We start from the raw sequence: 20,756 nt of genomic DNA, 5'->3' as shown, positions 1-20,756 counted from the left end.
AATTTACCTCGATATTTCCCTCGGCTTTGGCAAAACCTTGAGGTAGTTTAATTGGGCTACCAGGTCCCAGGGCTGATTTGGATCTTTACCACATTGGAAAGATGCACACTAGTGTTGCCAGATCAGTGTTGATGCTTACCAAAAGTGCATTGGAACCCACTTATAAAAGCATATTAACAGATTAATCATCACCGTACCACAGACAAACAGACGTAACTCTTCATTGTGTATCTTCATTCATGCATTTAACGGTTGATTTGAATATTATCAGTTCCGCGAACTACTCGCCGCAGCGCTGGCATCGGATCACTTTGACGTTTCTATACATTCTATAGAACTTTTTTGCAATATTGTTTACGAGTTAGCGAGCAAGCTTGTTTTCCGCGAGAAGCCAGAGAGATGTCGTTACTGAGGTTATATGTTTTGAGATACTATGTTTTCAAGAACAAGTTTTTCAAAGAGTTACGTCTGTTTGTCTGTGACCGTACATTGTTCATTGCTCTGTACTAATAATAAATGATTAAGCACAGCATTTGATATTTTAGTAGGAATGCTGGATTTAGTCACAGTAGAAATCATCCGCTTTTTTTTTTAGTATTAAATCCTTCATTGAACTGAATTTATTTCTATGGGCATGCACGTTTGGAAAGTATCATCACAAAGGTTGTGCACTCGGTCTACAGGCGGGAAGGGTTTGTTTTTTTTTATCTATTTATAGAGTCACTTCTTAGAAATACGAAGCGAAAGACAAATCAAGAATTAAGCACAAGACCTTCAAGAAAACTAACAACACGAAGTCTGGAAATGGCAATGTTTCATTCAAAACGTCAAGTATTTCAAGAATATCGGGTGAGACCAATCTAATTGTATTTAATCTTATTTTTGTGTAGTAGGATATTCAATTGAACCGCTCCGGGCTATTATGATGCTGTATGATCTTTTAAGCATTTTTCCTAAATTTTGGGATACAAGGGTTTAAAAATTATGAAATCATAAAACAAAATTTACAGGTATTGCAAAACATGGTCCTCTGTACGTTTACTTTTCAACTTTTACTAATACTACTGTTACTCCGACTATCCCCTACTTGAAACACTATTCCTCCCTATCCGACATCTTAAGCAGGATTCAATTGATACCTGTGATTATTATTCTGTGGTGCCAAATCTTTACCTCTACCCTTGTGCTGTATGGACAGTGATGTTTTACTGGAGACCTGGCCCTATGACCCCCTTCGGTGCTTGAAAATGAAAATGAAAACTTTTAATTTTCCTCGATATTTGCCTTCATTCATTGTCCTTCATAGATAAGATAAGGAGCGGATTTATCTTCAGTACCAAAATAAATTTTATAAATTCAGAGGCCTCAATTGTTTTTCAGAAACATGGATATTTTGACAAATCTCGACCTTGGAATTTTTTTTTTGATAATCTGAGCTCAAAAACAATTATGCTTTGATAAATTTTCAAGAATTTGGAACAATGATGTTGGACATAGAATATTTGCCAGGTTCCACATTTGAAAAAATCATGGAATTTGATGATAATGTCTAAAAAACTCATTCCAAGCGAGCTCCGGGAAGAACTGTCAGCAAAACATCATGTGGAATCCTGCTTTCAAGGTAGTTTTGATGAACTTCCAGATTGTGAAACCTGAGGAGAACAATTTTAATGAACATTAATATCGTTATAATTAAAATAAAACAGCAAAAAAGGTTATCTTTCATTCATTTCCACTTAATTAATTTTAGCATCGATGACAGATACGTACTTCGACTACAAGTCTTCATCAGTGTCATTCCTACTAAAGAACTTATCAACATCTAACCCCCTTAAGTACTTATCCCCTAGGAAAAATGTCGAGATCCCAGTTAAAGGGTGTTTACGATGAAATTGCCACACACAAAATTGATTCGCAAAATTCGAGTTTTCATCCGATTGCCATCAAATTTTCAGGGATTGAGAAATAACTATTAAACTTCATTTAACCATTTTACTCGTATTTTATTTACAGTCCATACGCAAATGCCCGCACCTTGGCCTTAACCCCGGCCATAAGATTCTGCACAACCTGTGAATCAACCGTTTTTTGCATGTAAACCCATACTTTCTTCAGTTCCTCGACTGTCTTCACTACCTTAGGTCGTTTAAGAAGGTGCTGCTTCATAATCGCCCAGTACTTCTCGATGGGGCGGAGCTCCGGAGTGTTGGGAGGGTTGAACATTTTCGGCACGAAATTGACCTTATTATCCGCATACCACTTCAGCACGTCCTTGGAGTAGTGGCATGAGGCCAAATCCGGCCAGAAGATTGTTGGGACGTTGTGGGCCTTCAGGAGAGGAAGCAGCCGCTTCTGGAGGCACTCTTTTATGTACACCTGTCCGTTCATCGTGTCCTGGGTCACGAAAGGTGCACTCCGCTTCCCGCACGTGCAGATGGCTTGCCAAAGCAGGAATTTCTTCGCAAATTTGGACATCTTCTGAGTGCGGACATGCTCCGGAACGCTGAACTTATCCTTGGCCGTGAAAAACAGGTTGCCGGGGATCTGTTTGAAGTCGGCCTTCACATATGTTTCGTCGTCCATGATGCAGCATTCAACTTTCGTCAGCATGTTGAGGTACAACTTCCTGGCACGGGTTTTGGCGGACTTGTTCTGCTTCTCGTCGCGATTAGGGGCCTTTTGTACCTTGAACGTTCGAAGCCCAGCCTTAGTTTTGGCCTTCTGGACAAAACTTCGGCTTAGGTGCAGCTTCTTAGCCACATCCCTAACGGAGGCGTTCGGATTTCGGTTGAAGGCCCCAACTACGCGGTTGTGATTTTTGGTGTTGTACGGAATACTTTTTCCTTCACTTCTGGGCTTCCGATCGGTGGTCAACCGTTCCTCGAACCGCTTAATCACTCGCGACACCGTGGAATTCGCGATTCCCAACGTTTTAGCGATGGAACGATGCGAGAGATCCTTGTTCTCGTGATGAATGCGCAAGATTTTATCACGCACGAGCTGTTCTTTCGACTCCATTTCCGCGAGTTTTGATCACAGGACTTTAAAACTTGCAGGATGTAAATAATGCACTATGAACTAAATCCACCCAAATTTTCATTAAATTCTACCCAACGGTTAAAAAGTTAGAGCAATTTCATAGTGTGGCAATTTCATCGTGGACACCCTTTATAAAAAATAAACTATAATGTGTAGAATCGGAACCTACCTTACTAATAAAATCCAAAGATTTAAGTAAACTAAAGGTGAAAATCTATACAACTCTCTAATAAAGAAAATTCCAATACCAAAATTAATTAAGTGGAATTAAATGGAAGATAGATTACTTAATAATTGCTTATCTTTTGACAGATACGCGTATTTCGTCTACTGCTTGCAGACTTCATCAGTGCCAAGTACTCAACGCCACTTACCGTGCTTACTTGCTACTGATGAAGTCTGCAAGTAGTAGACTAAATACGCGTATCTGTCAAAAGATTCGGAACATAGGGCTACAGGATGTAATGTCAGCCTAGCCCCTCACTTCGGTCTATTAAGCAAATAACTATTATTGCACTAACGAAAATCATAAAAAAAACCTGAAAATTTCATGAATTGAAAGAACTTACTTTACCTTTTTGTAACATGCTACCCTATTGTTTGATTTATCTTTATTAGGGAGGCTTTCAGCCTGGGGCTGGTTCGCCTCCAAGAACATGCTATCCTAATAAATCGATATCACAGTTATCACTTGCACCGTTCATTCAGAACATTTAACGCAATTTGCGCTTCAAAACTATGGGACGAACTTTAGGGACGTCATTTTAATTGTGGTCTATGAAATTTATATGATGACTTTATATTGGTATTAGTGAATCCATTTGCGTCTGCAACTCTTTACTCATGTAGGAAAATCCCATAATCTAATGTCAATTTCGAGAATCATAGCGGATAGTTTCTTAACTTTTACCTTGTCCCGAAGGCAAAACGGGTCGAAACGGTACGTCAATTCGCGTCTACAAAGCTTGTAACTCTTTACTCCTATGGAGACCGATACGCAAACGTCACTGGATTTCGGCGACTATTTTCTTATTCGGTCGCTCTACCGAAAAATTTCGTAGCTAGGTAGGGGTCAATCTTTGCGTGAAAATTCCATGTCCGTAAGCGAACTAGTTTTCTCAAAAGGGTGTATACCCAGACACGATAAAACAAAACTACCCAACGATGAGTTATTTTATATTAATTTTAAGAAACGTTCATGTTAAAAAATACAAAACAGCCAGTGAGTAAATAACTCTGCCATTTATAGCTAACACAAATGCTTACATTTTTCATGCCTTCGGATCTTCCGTGCGTAGCTGGCGACACAATAAACATCATGACCAACTAATGTACTACGAATTTCTAAAATGCACTGCTATTTTGAGTGAAAACCCACTCAATTTTGAGTCCATCTTATCGGCCATGCATTAAAATTCCGATTAGGCCCTTCGGACTATTACTTCTATAGCAACATGTGATAAGGTCCTATGAGCCGAATGTAAATAATGACTTTAAACGTCGATTGCTCATGAATCACAACACGTCCACGCAAACTAATTACACCATTTGACAGAGAAAATTTACTCTACCAGATGCTGATGTTGGTTTGTCTAAATGAGTCATTGGCGCATTTCACATGTTGCTCTAGACTTGACTTTACAGTTCGTTATATGTGTGGTCGTGAGATGATCTATTTGGTTTTTATGTTGATTCTGAAAGCATCGTGGTTCGAGATGTGGGATTTTATGAAAGGTGGGCAGGTGCTCACGGTCTCTTTGCCGTTAATGATCACGAAAAGTTCACTATTTTGCAATACAGAAATTCAAAAAAAAAATATTGGCGGATTTGGACAGTTTTTGACCTGTTTCATACGACCGGCCACAAATGCCGTGCCAAACTGATTTCCTACTCAATTAATAAACCTTTGTGAATTGAATTGTGAAATGTGAATCTCGCTAATAAACACGAGGAGCATTTCTTATAGCAAAACTTGCCATTTAAAATGGGCATAGTACATTTTAGTAAACAAACTAACACTTCTTCCTTGTGTGTCACCTTTGTATTATGCGCCTAGATTGTGGTATATTTTATATGGATCAAACAAAGAAAACACTGTCTCTTTCTACCTCATCAGTTCTTACGTGAGAAGTGTAAGTGACGTCATCAATGTGGTTACGTATGAATGATAAGGAGTGAAATAAAAGCGCGATTCCACATGCCAGATCTTTGTAGAACGAGTTACATCTTCGATAGGATGAATTTGTATCAATTAATAGACCCAATTTGAGTACAGTAGACCGAAATTACATCCACGTACCTGGATAATTTTCGTCAACCAGCTGATGGTAGTAACGCTTGCTACATTCCTATCAATGTGCTTGTCGAAGCACTCTCCATGACCATCCATCAAGTTGACGAATGAAGTAAAAAGCAACTGGTGAATGTCGTCTTCGGCGGTGATCCATCACCGATCTGGTCATTCCCGACAATCATGACACTCATCTTTGCTCGTTTTGAAGCAGTTGCTGCTTTGCTTGCTTATTTGAATGTGTTGGTGAGTGTGCCCAACAGCTTCCGTTTAATTTTGCCAGCTTTGTTTGTATATCACACAGTCACGCGTGCCGAGTTGAACTTGGAATACGTAGGCATTGTTTTTATTTTCTTCTGTCGTTTCCCTTTTTCTCATTATCATACTGCAGAAGTCTTCACTGTTTTCGTTGTGCTTTTCATCATCAGCAGCGAGTGTTACGTTGTGCCTGTGAGCAGCGACCATTATTAGTGATTGTTGTTTGCCATAGCTCTACCTCTCACTGCGTGACGAAACGTTCTGTCAGCGACACTCAGTTGATGCGTTGACGAGTGTCGAGTGAGTGTCATGATATTTTGCATCACTGGTTACTGCTGCCAGTTCTTCTTCGGGTGTTCAGTAATCTTGAAGCTCAAACTCACCGCAGTTTGGTGAGCATTGTAGCTGGTGAGTTTTCTTAGCATGATATCTGAGCTACCGTATCACAGCTTGTAATATCATCCGCTGGAAGATGTTCACGCGTATTATGGAGCAAATTATAAGGGAATACCTGAGAGAGGTTTAAGATGAACGCTCATTGTGAAATTTTTCTAAGTAAATTTTTAGAATATACTCAAGTAATCCTGTAAATAGTTCCAAGGCTATCAATTATTGAAATCTATAAAAAAAAGTCGGGATCCTGATGATCACGATTAAAGATTTTTGAATTGAAGGATCCTGGATTTTGAAAAATATTCAGGGAGTTACAGACATACGGTAACTATTAGTATACACTTGTACTTTTTTCGACAAATTATTTTTATTGTTTTTTAAGCATAACACATTTTTTAGTACAGAAAATCATTTCCTATACGTAAATCACATAAATATTGCATTAAAATAAAGCTTCATACATTCCAGAAGTTGATGTTCTACAATTTTCAGGGCGACCATTGAAACGGGAAATCGAAAAAACCGGGAAAATTCCGTGAATTTCGATGACTAATCAGGAAAAAAATAACTAAAAAAAATCAGGAAAAAAAATAAAATAACTGAATTTCATGGATAACTCCAAGGTATTTCTGAGAAAATTTTGATTTTTGGAAAGAACTCTTTAACTTCAAGTCACTTGTGGGAGTGCAGAGTAGATTTTTTAACTAGCTCTGCAGAAAATTCCTTTTCGATTGTGAAGAGGATTCCAGGATCTGTAAAAAATACCAATGGAATCGAATGTTGAGGGTACAATTTCTGAGAATAGTGTTAAGGGAATTCCAATCAATTCCAAAGGCATCACGAAACTAATTTCTAGTTAATTTTATGGAAATGTCTAAGCAAATTTTCAGAAGAATTTAAAGCAGAACTTCAAAATAATTCTGCTGTGAACTGTTTGGGAATTCTAAAGAGAATTTCAAACAGAATTGTGCAAGGAAGCTTCAAAGAAAATCTAACGATGCTTTTCATGCTTTTTTGGATTGATCTGCAGATAATTTCTAGACTGCTATAAATACATTTTTGAGGGACTCCCAGAGAGAATCTCAAACTTATTTTAGAATAATTCTAAAATAAACTCTAGGGCGCAAAATTATTCGAAAGGAAATGCTTAAGAATATTCTAATTAAATCCTGTAAAGAGTTTTAAGTAAATTTTCAAGGTAGTTAAAATGTAGGCAAACTTTGAAGAATTCGAACGCATAGCCAAATTTGACCCAGGAAAAATGCTGCTGTCTTAGTAATGACCTATTTATCCTATTGATACCTTAGGCTTTCGGTATTATGCTTAATTTTAATGTATATCGAACAAAATTTCCAAAATTCCGGAAAAAAAGGAAATTTCTAATCGAAGTTTACTGGTCACCATGGATTTTGGTCAAATTTTGAAAGGTTCCATTGTACCCATTTTAGAAAATATAGCATTATTGATAAATTAAAAGCTTATTACAAACAAGTTTAAAAATCTTTCAAATGTTCTTATTCTGTTATTGTAGTTTTTAACAGTTTTTTTTTTTATGAAAATTTGTGTTTTTTTTTTCTGAAAAGCAATCAAGTTTCTTACAATTTTGCTTCAGATTTTTCGATTAGATGAGTGGTTTTCGTGCTATGATTTATTGAAAAAGATCGAATGTGCCATTTTGGAAAATCAGGCCAGAGTCAAAATGACCGAATTCCCGCACAAACTTGGTTCATTGACCCTAGCGAACAATTGTGAGAACTTTCATAGAGTTCTGAGAGGTAAAAGCTAAAATGTGTCAATTTTTGCGCTATTTGGCCTAGAACTGCTTTTCTGGTATATCCGGGAAATGTTATCTAGTAAAATGTGTAGACAACCCTGTGCGATGATCATTTCTCTTCATCAATTTTCTCTTAAGTTAACCAATTTTCCGAAATGGTTCCAGTACAGTGTACTAAAAGGATGTATTAGCTAGCGAAAGCAAATTAAAATGCACCAAAAAGTAACCTGCCGAGCTATTGACAAATGAGAAAACCAATGAAGAGAATCGATCATCGAAGTTAAGCACTTCTTATTCTGAACGCTAGATATGTGTAATATTTCCATTGAAGGTACGAATTTCTATTACCGTCCATGGTTTACCTAAATGTCGGTCCAGAATCTCGATACTGGTTGCAGTCATTTGATGATTACCTCCTCCTTGTATCTGCCTGTTGTTCCTTCATATTTTTTATCCTTGGTCATGCCGGAATCGCATATTAATCTCCCTGAAACTGCTGCCGGTTCCGATTGCGTTAATTAAGACCGCGATTCAGATTGGCTCTGTTACCTCCGGTGTGGTTACCTTCGCAATTCTGTCAGCAGCATCTTTTGCCGTCGGTGATACGAACAGTTGCGAAAGAGCGTAGAGAGACCTCCACAGTCAATCGAATCCGAGTTCAGTCCATAGAATGAGCTGTACGGCTGACTGATGGGTGAACCATCAATCGTACCGGGGTGTTCTGCGGGAGAAACAGCTGCGATTGCAGATACATCTGAAGAATTGTAGGATCGTTCGGCACCGGGGTGTGGTTGACACCGTACATTATCGCTACAATGCAATTGACTCTCGGTTCGGATCCTGTGTGAAGCTTTTATCTAGCTTCTAATATGACAAACACGACAAGAAACGGTTCTGTACCCACGTTATTAACGAAAGAGAAAGTCGATGAAGAGAATTGATTAATGATACTTAGGACCTAATGCATTGTTCAGCTTGATATGTTCAAGATTAATTGAAAAATTGAAGTTGTCGAACTCAAGTCGAACTGTCAAGTTCCCACGATCTCAAACTTAAAAAAATAAAGATTCTTGTGAAAAATGTGCATGGAACTTGGATGAAGTTACAGGAAGCCAAAAAATTTCGCGATTATTTTTATAAAAACTGAAATAATTTCAAAAGTATTCTGACGAGAACTGCTTGGAAATTCTGTAAACTTTCTTAACGAATTCCGATGATAATTCAAGGTAATATAAAAAATTCCATGGGTTTTCCGAGGAGAACCTAAGGTGTATTCTATGGAGAATTCCGAAGTTTAGATTAGAAAAAAAAATCAGTGGAGAATTGCGTGGGGCTTGAGAAGTAGACCAGGAGAATTTGAACATAACTTTGAGATGAATTCCATTGAAATTTGATTTCAAACGGAATCCTAAAATGAATTCGGAAGATGATTCCAACGTAATTTTGTTGAGTATTTCAAAAGAATTCTGACATAAACTCGGATGTCAACAATTCCAAATGAGTAGTGATAATAATACAAAAGGACTTTGAATCTGAGACATTTCAAAACAAATTCTAACGATAATTCCAATTCTAAGGATAGTTTCATAATAATTGCGAGCAAGATGCCACGGGAACTGTAATATGAATATCAAAGAACTTCTGGGAGCATTCCAAGGGAAATTTGAGATAATACATAGGGAATGCTTGAGAGAATTCCTAGAACATTTTCAGGAGAATGGAAATGAATCGCTGGGAGCATTCCAAGGGAATGTTGTGGAGAATTCCAAGCGATTTTCGGAAGATTGGAAAGGAGAATTCTGGTGAACTTACAGTAAATTGTTTATTCAGAAGGATGTTCTCAGAGAATTCTGAGTATTAAAGAGAATCATCGAGAAAAACTCAAGCGAACTCAAGAAATCATACCATTGAATTCCATGGAAAATCCTCAATGCAGTTGTGCTTAAATATTTGTGTTCCCCTAAATGGCTCTGATCTCCAACGGGGGATAATTTACAAATCAACGTATGGTTGTGAAATCCCATTTAATTGCGATTAACTATCAACAAGGCAAAACACAACCAAAACATCATTTTATTGCTTTCCCATCGGGGGTGACATTTTTGGCACCGATTCAGAGGATTTTCCCATCTTGCCAGCCACCACATGGCTATAATCATAGAACGAGTACATTCCTCGAAAATCCCAATCTGCTGGTGCTGTGTTTGTCGGATCCTATTCGTTTGAAATTTGCATTGAATTGCTGCTTGGCTCTTTTCCTAGAATCACCCCTGCAAATAAATACTTCCCACCACCTTCCTCCCCCATCCAACCTGCTCAAAGATATTAGACTAATCTCATTCTTCATGTTTCTGCTCTCCTTACAGCTGTGGCGACTCGTTCCAACCTCTATGGAGTTTCAGCTAGACAGCGCAGAGTACTGCCAGGCACAACACAAATAAGCTAGACGCCCCCCGTCGTGGCACGCGCCCCACTCGCCGTCGTCGTCATCATCGCCATCGCACACCGTGATCGCCGCCGTTCCCCATCATCCGAATCAAGTCATCCGATATCCCCTCGTCGTCGCCGGTTCGTTGTGGTTCGGAGACGGTAGGAGAACGTGGAACGAGTGTGGAGGAAGAGAGATAGAGAGCGTGTGTCCCGCGTAGGAGCAACAAATTTTAGAAAATCGAAACAAGAAGACAGCCCCGAGGTTTTTTTTTTCGTTGTTGGAAAAAGCATCAAGACGTTTTGTGGATAGTTTGAGCAAAGTAAAGCCTGCACTTACCCGTACACATCGCGTAGCCCCTCCGTCGCAACTTGAGAGAGAGAGAGAGAATAAAAAAGTAAATCAAAAGTGTACACGCCTGGTTGGACAGAGCTGGAAGCGCTTTCGGAGAAAGCAACAAGTTAGTGCTGGAAGGAAAAGTGAATAATTTGAGGTGGAAAATTGACTGAATCGGAAACTAGCTAGGCGCGCACAGGCAGGCGAAGCAAAGATCGTATTTTCAGTGTTGTCGAAATTGTCCTGAATTGTACATTTTTTGTGTCAATATTTGTCCCGTCGGAAAACTCGAATCCCTGCTTCAATCATCATATCTCTCTTGGAGTTTATTCTGTGAATATTGAGTTTCCCTCTATAAGCGTCAGTACTCGCGGGAGGTTAAGAGCAGAATAAGAAGAAGAAGAATAAGAGGTTTGTGTCAATATAACCTACTTTCCGGGGTTTTCCAACCATATCTTCGTGTGGAGGAACTTTCACAACTCTTCCATAGTTTCCGGATCTTTTCTTTTAATATTCCTTCCATCGTTTCCTGTCGGAGAGAACCGTGCAACTGCGAGTGCATTACTTCAACTATTGACAACGCAACTTGTTATAACTCGGTGGCTGAATAAATTGCGGGTAAGTAGAAAGTAGATGCTTTTAGAGTTTATATTTGTTTTGTCCAGGAGCAGGAAAGGTCACTTGCTTTCCGGGCTTTGCTTGTCGTGTTTGACTACTACTTTGGTTTTCTGTTTAATGTTATCTCATCTCATAGTTATAATCGACTTAGCTAGTGACGTACTATACTTTTTTTTTCAATCACACTCATCAGTCTAGCGTGTTGTGGTTTACAGATTATTATTTTGTTTATCCTTTTAGTAAATCGATTGCAGGGCTGGTAGCGAGTCCCTTTTTCCAGTCACTAAAAAGTCTCTTTTTTAATGACCAAGTCACTAAAGTCCCTTTTTCTTGTACTCAGTCACTATTTTCAACTTTTCTAGCGTGAATTTATTTCAAGATTGAGCATTCTTTGCTATGTGACGTTTAATCGTCTTTCTATATCTACAGGATGTATACTCATTTTTCTAAATAAAATTACCTGCGTTTTCCAGGTTTTTCCAGAACTTTAACTAAGGTTTTTGCAGAAATTTTTTTTTTGTAGATAAAAAAACAACAGCAATTAACCCAAAAAAAATTAAGACATGGCAATCAGTTTTGAAAGAACAGCTTTACAATCAAATCCACTGAATGTTGAAGTTTAACATTTACTTAATTTCTCACTTTAATAAGGTTAAAAAAAGCTAACTTAATTTGAGTAAATCCAAGATCTAAAAATATCCAGTGTCTTGAAGTTTCGTATTCCGTGTACAAGTTCAAGATATCGCATTTTCAAAGTGCCAGAATTAAAGGAAAAAAAATAAATGATTTATTCCAAGTTCGTTAATAACTTTATGAAAGATTAGAGATCTTCATTGCAATCCCATTAACTTCACAACAGTTGCAGGAACTTTGGAGAAGTTCTGAGGAATGAAAAGAAATGCTGAGAATTTCAGTGAACCTCCATAAGCAAACTGCGGGAACATGGTGAAAATATGGGGAACTTACTGGAAGCTTTAAGAACTTCAAAGCGGTTCTTTTAGCATCCGAAAATGTTCAGGACCTTTTGTGAAGTTCCTAGAATTTCAGAGAACTTCACAGGTGTCAAGCGAACTTGAGAAATATAGAAAACTTGAGGGGTATTGTGCAAATGTTTAAGAAGTTCTAAGCACCTCAGAAATTGCTAGATCTAGAGCTGTTTGGGTAATAACAGATCTTAAGGGCAGTTCCCGTAACTTTAGTCCAGACTTTTGAAGCAATTTAAAGATCTATAATCGTAAATTAAGAAAAAATCAGGATAGTTCCATGATGTGAAAATTTCAGGGAAGTTCAGAGACCTTCAGAGAATTTATGAAAACTTCAGAAATATTTCTGGTACATCACAGAAGTTCAGAAAATTTTCAGGGAAATATAAAGGTGTTAACGGGTATTCCATTTATTTCCGAGCAGAACCGAGATCTTCAATAGGATTGAGAGCTTTAGGGAAGTTTCGAGAACATCACGACAGTTCAGAGAATCAAAGGGCAGTTCTAATAATTCCAAGGAAATGGTAGTAACCTTGAAGAAGTTTTGAGAAGAGCGGCGCCGGTGGTGTGGTGGTGTAGTGGTAAGCGTGATTGCCTCTTACCTCAAAAGGCCTGGGTTCTTTCTTTCCTTTATTTAACGTCGGTCTCTGTTCCGCAATCTGGTGCCAATCACCGACGGACATCGATTGCCATCCATTGACGGCAATCGAATGTGCAGTAAGGCAGCTTCCACACCTGCGTAGAATATCGCACCCATTCAACACACATGAGCCGGAACAACTTTCCTTCCGAAGGAAGACGTGACCAGAGATTTTTATGCCTCAGATTGGGATTGAACCTAGACCCATCGGGGTGTTAGAAAGCAGTCCCAACTACACTACTACACCAGGCGCCGGCAAAAGGCCTGGGTTCATTCATAAAATATCTGATCACACCTTCCTTCGGAAGGGAAGTAAAGCCGTTGGACCCCGATCTATGAGTTGATAGGTCGATAGGTAGGGCCCAGGTGTGGAAGCTGCCTCCCTGGCATCGGTAGCATTGGTACTCAATACGGAAAACAAGATCGATGGAAATCAAATCAAGGAAAATAAAATAATTTCGGGAAACTCAGAGAATTTCGAAAACTTCAACAAAGCTGGAACGTGATAAAAATTATATGAACATCCGGAAAACGTGAGAGTAATTTTAGGGTGTTATATTATTGAGATTTCAAGATCTTAGAAAAATGTGATAGTTTAGCTAAGGTGATTAGAGAACATCAACGAAGTTCAATTACTTTAAAAAAATGCGAGAAGTTTTATCGAGCATCGATATAATTTAGAAATTCCAGAGAACTTCTAATAAATTTAAATATTTTTAGATATTTTCAAGATATTCATCGAAGTTCTGAGTACTTCGAGGACCATCAGATAGCTTCAGAATAATTAAAATAATTTGCAGCGACTGACAAGGAGTTCCGTGGAATTATGGGGTATTCCTAGAATTCTATGATTGATTCGAAAGCGTCAGGGAATTATGCATATATATCAGAAAATTGGCCGGATTATTAAACAAATTTAGAGAACTTCAGATAAGCATAGATAGGTTCAGGGAAAATTAGTGAGCGTTTATAATCGTTATAATACTTTAGGGAAATTGTCGCAACTTTAAGGCAAATCAATTAATTTCAGTAATGTTGCGGGTTCTATAAACTGATAAATTCAGGGCAATCTAGAGCACTTTAAAGAAATTTAATAATCGTTTTGGCAGTTTTAATAATACCAAGAAAGTTTAGACTATTGAAGAAGTTTTAAATCAGTGTCGATAATGTAAGGGCAGTTTCAGAAAAATATTGAGATTTTCAGTTTAGTAAGCTCCGAGAAATTTCAGGGGGAGGTCAGTTCCATTAGTTTCATAAAATAAGTGGGAAATTTAAAGCAGTTCTCATATTGTCAGATAACTTTAGGTACGTTAAAAAGTTAATTGAGGACTTCGGATAAGTTCAGAAGTTCACTGAAGCTTAAACATTTTTAGGACGATTCAATTAAATTCAGCGCAGTACAATAAGCTCCATGAGAACTGCAGAAACTTTAGAGTAGTTTTGAGAATTTCAGAAAAGAACAGAGAACTTCAGAGCAGTTCCGTTAACATTAGAAAAGTCACATGAATTTTAAAAAAAGTTTAGAGAACTTCAGAAAATTATTAAACGTTTAGAGGAGATTCATAACCGTTAGGAAAAAAATTACGAAGCTTCAGGAAGTCCTATAAAGTTCAGGGAAGCTTAACAATTTGATGAGAAGTATTGTGAGCATCCAGCTAGTTTCTCAAACTAGGAAAAAACTTCAAGGCAGTTTTATTAACTTCAGGAAAAATTCAAGTAGTTTTGAAGACCTCAGAATAGTCCATTCCATATTTAATGAAGATTTTCATGAACCTCTCCTCCGAACTCAATTTTCTTTCACTTTTCCTCGGAATTACCGTGAAATTTTCCTCAATAAGAAAGCCTTTGGAGAGATTCTCCGAATATTCATTGAATTCATTTCAGATTTCCTATTGAATCTCACTCTTTCTCTTGGAATTCTACTTATATCGAAAGTCTCATAAAAATTCATTGGGATTTCTCCTCTCAAATTCCTTAGATTTCTTCTAATAATTTGTTTGGCAAACTCTCCTGAATCTATTTTCCGAATTCCTTTAAAGATGTCCTGGAGTTATTCTCAGATTTAATTATCCTTATAATATTATAATATTTTCAAAAAAATTCCAGCGACTTATGCTCCGGATTTGTTTTCTCCCACAAAATTTATGAAATTATCTGCAGAATGCCCTTGGAATTTTCCTCTAAAGTTCAAAGGAGGTGTGCTCATCAGAAATTCCTAAGGGTTTTCATTAAAATTTACATTTAAATTAAATTCAGGGTTTCTTGAAATTCTACTCAAAGTTATCAGGCTTCACATTACATCAAAAAAATTTCAGAACTACCTTGAAAGCAGATTGAATAAGTTTTTTTTCCACAGAACTCTCTTGGAATGAGGTCCTTAGAAATTATAATAAAACTCCGCGAGCCTTTAAAACTGTGCATGGCGTATGACTCCAGATTTTTGAAAATTGATTGAAGTTTTAGAACTTTTAATTCCAGAACTAGAGCAAATTTAAAATGCTTTAAAATATGCATATCCCAAAAATGCCTTTGTTTGTTTTTTTTTTTATTTATTTGTTACTAAAGATTTATCTACTGCGGATCTATAAAGTTCAAAGTGTGAATGAAAATAACGAGAAAAATTAAATGCTTGTATTTTTAAATACATTCCTTCAGTGATGCAAAATATAATGACACTCACGTGACACTCGTCTTCGCACCAACTGACTATCGCTGACAGATCGTTTTGCCACGCAGTGAGAGGTAGAGCCATGGCAAACAACAACCACCAGTAATGGTCGCTGCTCACAAGCAACGAAAACAGTGAAGACTTCTGCAGTACGATCATGAGAAAAAGCGAAACGACAGAAGAAAATGAAAACAATGCCTTCGCATTCCAAGTTCGTCTCGGCAGGCGCGACTGTGTGAGTTACAAACAAAGCAGGCAACATGAAACGGAAGCTGTTGGGTTCACTCACCAACACACTCAAATAAGCAAGTAAAGCAGCAACTGCTTCAAAACGAGCACAGATGAGTGTCGTTATTTGTCGGGATTGACCAGATCGGTGACGGATCACAACAGTAGCCGACATTCACCAGTTGCTTTTTACTTCTTTCGTCAACTTGATGGATGGTCATGGAGAGAGCTTCGACGAGCACATTGATAGGAATGTACAAAGCGTTACTACCATCAGCTGTTTGGCGATCGTGATTGTGATAGGTCGCAACTCTGCATTCCTTTCTTCAAAATATCCTCAGTAAGAAAATTATTAAATTATCTGAGACTTCCAGGTATTTTAAGGAAAAATAAATTTTCCTGAGGATTCCCGGTTTTCCAGGTTTTTGCAGTTAGTAGACACCCTGGCCCATAAACTTTCTATTGAATCTTTCGCTTTAAAGGATAATATCGTACATAAGTGTTTATGAGATACTAATTGAATAAGTCTAAAACATCAAACATTTATTTGGTGTGCCATCATAACGCCTGCTTTTCTTCTCTTAGGACACTTTTTAGTCACTATTTTTACAACTACTATATAAGTCACTATTTGGTCACTTATTTCTTCAACATGGTCACTATAATCAGTATTTTTGACAACAGTGATCGCTACTAGCCCTGCTATAATAAAAAAAATAAACAGTTGAACTCTAGAAATTTTGGAAACTCTAATAAACCAAACCAATTGAAGCATGTGGCTTCACGAAGGTTTACTCATTCTATCATTAAGCCAAATCATCGTATGCATTGTAGAGCCTGAAGACCTTCAAGATACGATATCCGGGATTATTTGGATAGTTCAACAATGTTATTTTTAAACACAATTAAGCATTTTAAATTATGTTATGAATCTCCGTGATGCACAAAACGCTCGAAAATTCTGAGTGGACATCGAGCAAAATTTCGATTAACCTGTAAAATATCTCCAGGAAAATTTGAAGTATGAAAAGTATTTTGGTAGGATATCTTTGTATTCCACAAAATGTTGCATGACTTATACAATTTCAAGATCTATGCAAGGTTTGAAGAACTTTTGATTCTGCGTTTCTCCCGCTCAGATCTCTTGTATTGATGTATACTTTTTCCGACATACCAAACCAAAATTTAGACTCATTTTTTGCAGTCAGACTCGTTGTTTTTATATGAATTCTTGATTCCATGAGATTTTGGAGATCTAGATCATGTTAATGTAAATGTATTGTAGAGCAATTCTGTTGAACAAATTATATGATTATCTCTAACCGGCTATTTTTGTTTAGGGTAGGGGTGAGGTTAGGGTGGGTTTTTTTTTAAATAACCGGGAAAAACCGGGAATTGTAAAATTGGATTTGAATGGACACCCTGCCCAAGATAATTCTGAGCAAAATTTTTAGACAATTCTGAGGTGGATTGGATTGTAATTGTACTAAGAATTCAAGCTAGTTAAACGAAATGGAAAGAAGCTTCAGTGAATTCTTGAAAAAAGAACCATTTAAATCCAAAGGGAATCTAAGTATAAATTTTCAGACTGTTACAATAAAATTAAAAAGAACTCCCAGAGGGAATTTAATTCATTTTAGAAGAATTTTTAAAAGAATAATGAAAGGAAATGATTCTAAAGCAAATCCTTGTGAACAATCCAATCCTGTACAAAGTTTTGAGCGGATTTTCAAAGTAATTAAGACATATACAACTTTTGAAGACCTAGAAAGCAAAACCAAATTCAACATCCAGGAAAAATGCTACTGGCTTAGTAATGACCCATTTAGCCTAGTGCTCTCAGTCGCATTCGGTTTTATGCTTAATTTAAATGGGAAAATTTCCTTCGGAATACTCCTGGGTTTCTTTTTACAGTCCCAATGGTGTTCTCCTCATAATTCAAATGCCATGCATTTTTACTCATAATGCCCTTGATCCACGCAGATCCTAATGAATACTTTAAAGAAATCTCTAGAAGTTCTCTGCACAATGCCCTTGAAATTATGTACGTCCATTGATTAAATAGCAATAAAATTTATTTCGTGGAACTCCAAGTATGTTGTAAAAGTTCAGAGTTGAATTTTTAGATAGTTCTGTGGGAAATTTCATGGCCATTGTGAAGGGATTCCAGGTCCATTTCCAATGAGTATTTCAAATAAGTTCTGAGAAGAAAGATGTGATGACAACTCCAAGGAAATTTCGAGAGTAAGTTCATTTTGAAGAGAGTTACATGGAAATCCATTTATGAACACCAAGGGAATCGAATTCCAAAGGAATTCCGAGATGAGAATTTCTTAAATAATTCCAATGGCATATCGTGAAAACTTTCTAGAGAATTCTAAGTGTCTTGGATTCAAAGATGTGAAAATATAAACAGTACTCCTATAGTCGCGAGATTACAGAGAACTTCTGCTAAAGACCATACGATTGAACTTGTTAATCTTAAATGTCATGATGGAGGTTTTTCCAAATCTCCCTCTGAAACTTTAAATTTAATGATGGAAACACATTTTCCAGGTTCGGTACTGTGTGTTGAATCAGATAATTCTGATGCTGTTGTTGAAATGTGTTCTATAGAGACCTCGCCAGTGCCTCAGAGAACAGAAAACATCATACCAGATATAGCTGACGAAATTTTCACAAATGTCAGAGTGGAGAATGCTGTGAGATCTTTTCAGCCTTTTAAATCTGCGGGTGTGGATGGCATATTCCCGGCACTACTTCAAAACTGTGAAGCAATGCTGATTCCGTCGTTAACTAAGATTTATAAGGCGAGTTTAAGATTAAACTACATTCCATCAAAATGGAAATTGATACGCGGGGCGTGATAAAACGCAGCCAAAAGCATTTAGGCTCATCAATTTTACTAAGACTATGGAATAGGTGTTGAATGACTTCATCAATTCAACTTACATGTCAAAGCATCCAATATCTAATTTTCAGTTTGCGTATCAATCTGGAAAATCAACAGTTACTGCTCTCCATACTTTGGTAACTAAAATAGAAAAATCACTTTCAGTTAAAGAAATGGCACTTTGTTCTTTCTTGGATATTGAAGGAGCTTTTGACAACGCATCCTATTCTTCTATGGTTGACGCCATGAAGAAAAGGAACTTCGACATGCACATCGTCAACTGGATTCATACTATGCTTGCAAAAAGAAAAGTCACTTCTGGGTTGGGAAGCTCATCTATAACAGTAAAGGCAACGAAAGGCTGTCCTCAAGGAGGAGTCCTCTCACCACTAATGTGGTCTTTAGTTGTAGATGATCTTCTAAGCAGCCTAGAGGCGAAAGGTTTCGAAGTTGTGGGCTTGCGGATGATATAGTCATCGTAGTTAGAGGAAAGTTTGACGCTATCATTTCAGAAAGAATGCAACAGGCTCTAAAGTTTACCCAATCTTGGTGTATTAAGGAGGGCCTAAACATTAATCCGTCAAAAGTAGTAATCGTTCCTTTTACTAGATGCCAAGTTGAATCCGCGGATTTGTCGCGGATTTGAACTTTCAGTCGCAAAAATCGCGGAAACATTAAATGATGTCGTGAAAATCGCGAAGGGACTGATGTGCTGTCACATAAATTGTGTAATTCATTGTAACCTTTCCGTCCCGGATTATTTTGCTGTCATCAATTTTGTCAACCAAACACCCTGCAAATAATCGAGAAATGATCTCAATTACATAAGTCACACCAGATTTACACGGACATTCCCTGAGGTCTGTCCAATGTGAGACATTTTCCTTTTTTTTCAATATTAACATAGCATTTTTCTTTGTCAAATCATAAACTAATCGTAAATATACTCGCATATTTCCATGTATACCGGATATTCTAAGTTCTCCAAATCGTCCTGGAGTTCGGTTGATTTGTTCTACTATATCAACCAAGACTGCAATCATGTCTGTAGTATCGAAATATGTCCAAACAGATTCAAAGTGTCTATGTGGATTGTACACGACCTATTGCTATGTATACAAGATGTTATAGGTTCTGAAATCATTCTAGAGATCAGATTATTTTTCTACTATTTAGATCACGCAAGACTAATTCAATATCTGTAGCATCGAAATATGCCCAAACAAATTTGCAGTATCTATATGTGAACCTATTTCTCCGTGTATGCCAAATGTTCTAGGATTTCCAAATCGATATTTCGATACTACAGATATTATCCTAGTCTTGATCTAGTAAAACAAATCATCTGAACTGCAGGACGATTTGGAGAACCTAGATCATCTGGTATACGTGGAAATAATTAAACATTATCCATATAGACGCTATGAACCTGTTAGAACACGTTTCAATCCTACAGACAGGGTGACAAGTGAATCAGGAAAACCAGGAAAACAGGGAAAAAGTCGGGAATTTATTTTCACCAGGAAAAACCGGGAAAAAACCAGAATTTTCATAAGTCCACCAGGAAAATAATCTTGTTTGTATAATTTAAATAGGTTTTAAATGTTATGTATGTCAAAGTTTCTTTTTATAATCAGGTCAAAACTAACCAATTTGTTCAAGCTAAATCTTTCACACAACTAAACATTGATGAACAAATTTTTAATTTAATTTTTTCTCGATTCAATTGCATGTATGATTTGTGCTTAATTGATAGCATTAATTGCCGAAGCGTAACTACTTTGAAGTACCTGTTCAACATGTTATATAAAAAAGTTCTATTTCTAAAAACTTCAGATAAGGCCTTCGAACTTCATGCAAGTTCTACAAAATTCGGGAAAGTCTTACAAGTTTCAGGAAAATCCTGTGAACTACTGTGATGACCTACGACGGTCAGGAAATCTCTCCGAACCTTCAGAGAAATTCTACAAATTTCAAAGAAGTCTTACGAACTTCAGGGAAGTCCTTTAATCTTTGGAGAATAATTACGAATTTAGGCATTGCTTAAAACTTAAGGATAATCCTATGACACTTGTGGATTTTTTCCGAGCTTCAGAGAAGTCTTCAATACTCTTGGGAAGTCCTCTGAACTTAACATAGTTCTCCAAGCTCAAAAAAGTTCCTAGAACTTCCGAGCTCTCCAAACTTTAGGGCTCTCCAAACTTCAGG

The 20,756-nt window shown here is 37.2% G+C and overlaps 2 protein-coding genes across 4 annotated transcripts in view; one reads left to right on the top strand and one right to left on the bottom strand.

Moving 5' to 3' along the window:
• The window catches only part of LOC135702879 (uncharacterized), a 156,430-nt gene extending 153,770 nt beyond the window's left edge, over positions 1 to 2,660 (bottom strand). Inside the window, exon 1 of the mRNA XM_065223931.1 lies at positions 1,886 to 2,660. Coding sequence (XP_065080003.1) covers positions 2,008 to 2,610 — 603 coding nt within the window. The 5' untranslated portion in view covers positions 2,611 to 2,660 and the 3' untranslated portion in view covers positions 1,886 to 2,007. The remainder of the gene's footprint in view (positions 1 to 1,885) is intronic.
• Positions 1 to 20,756, top strand: part of PRL-1 (PRL-1 phosphatase) — a 193,357-nt gene that overhangs the window by 145,830 nt on the left and 26,771 nt on the right. For all 3 annotated transcript variants that reach the window (XM_065223932.1, XM_065223937.1, XM_065223935.1), the window contains one exon: positions 10,121 to 11,136. The gene's annotated coding sequence lies outside the window, so the exon portion shown is untranslated. The remainder of the gene's footprint in view (positions 1 to 10,120; positions 11,137 to 20,756) is intronic.

The sequence above is a fragment of the Ochlerotatus camptorhynchus genome, unplaced genomic scaffold, assembly GCF_037179485.1.
Source record: "Ochlerotatus camptorhynchus isolate MF236.1 unplaced genomic scaffold, CSIRO-AGI_Acam_v1.1 ptg000202l, whole genome shotgun sequence".
NCBI classification, from domain to species: Eukaryota; Metazoa; Arthropoda; class Insecta; order Diptera; family Culicidae; genus Ochlerotatus; species Ochlerotatus camptorhynchus.
This window is presented reverse-complemented; position numbering and strand designations above follow the sequence as displayed.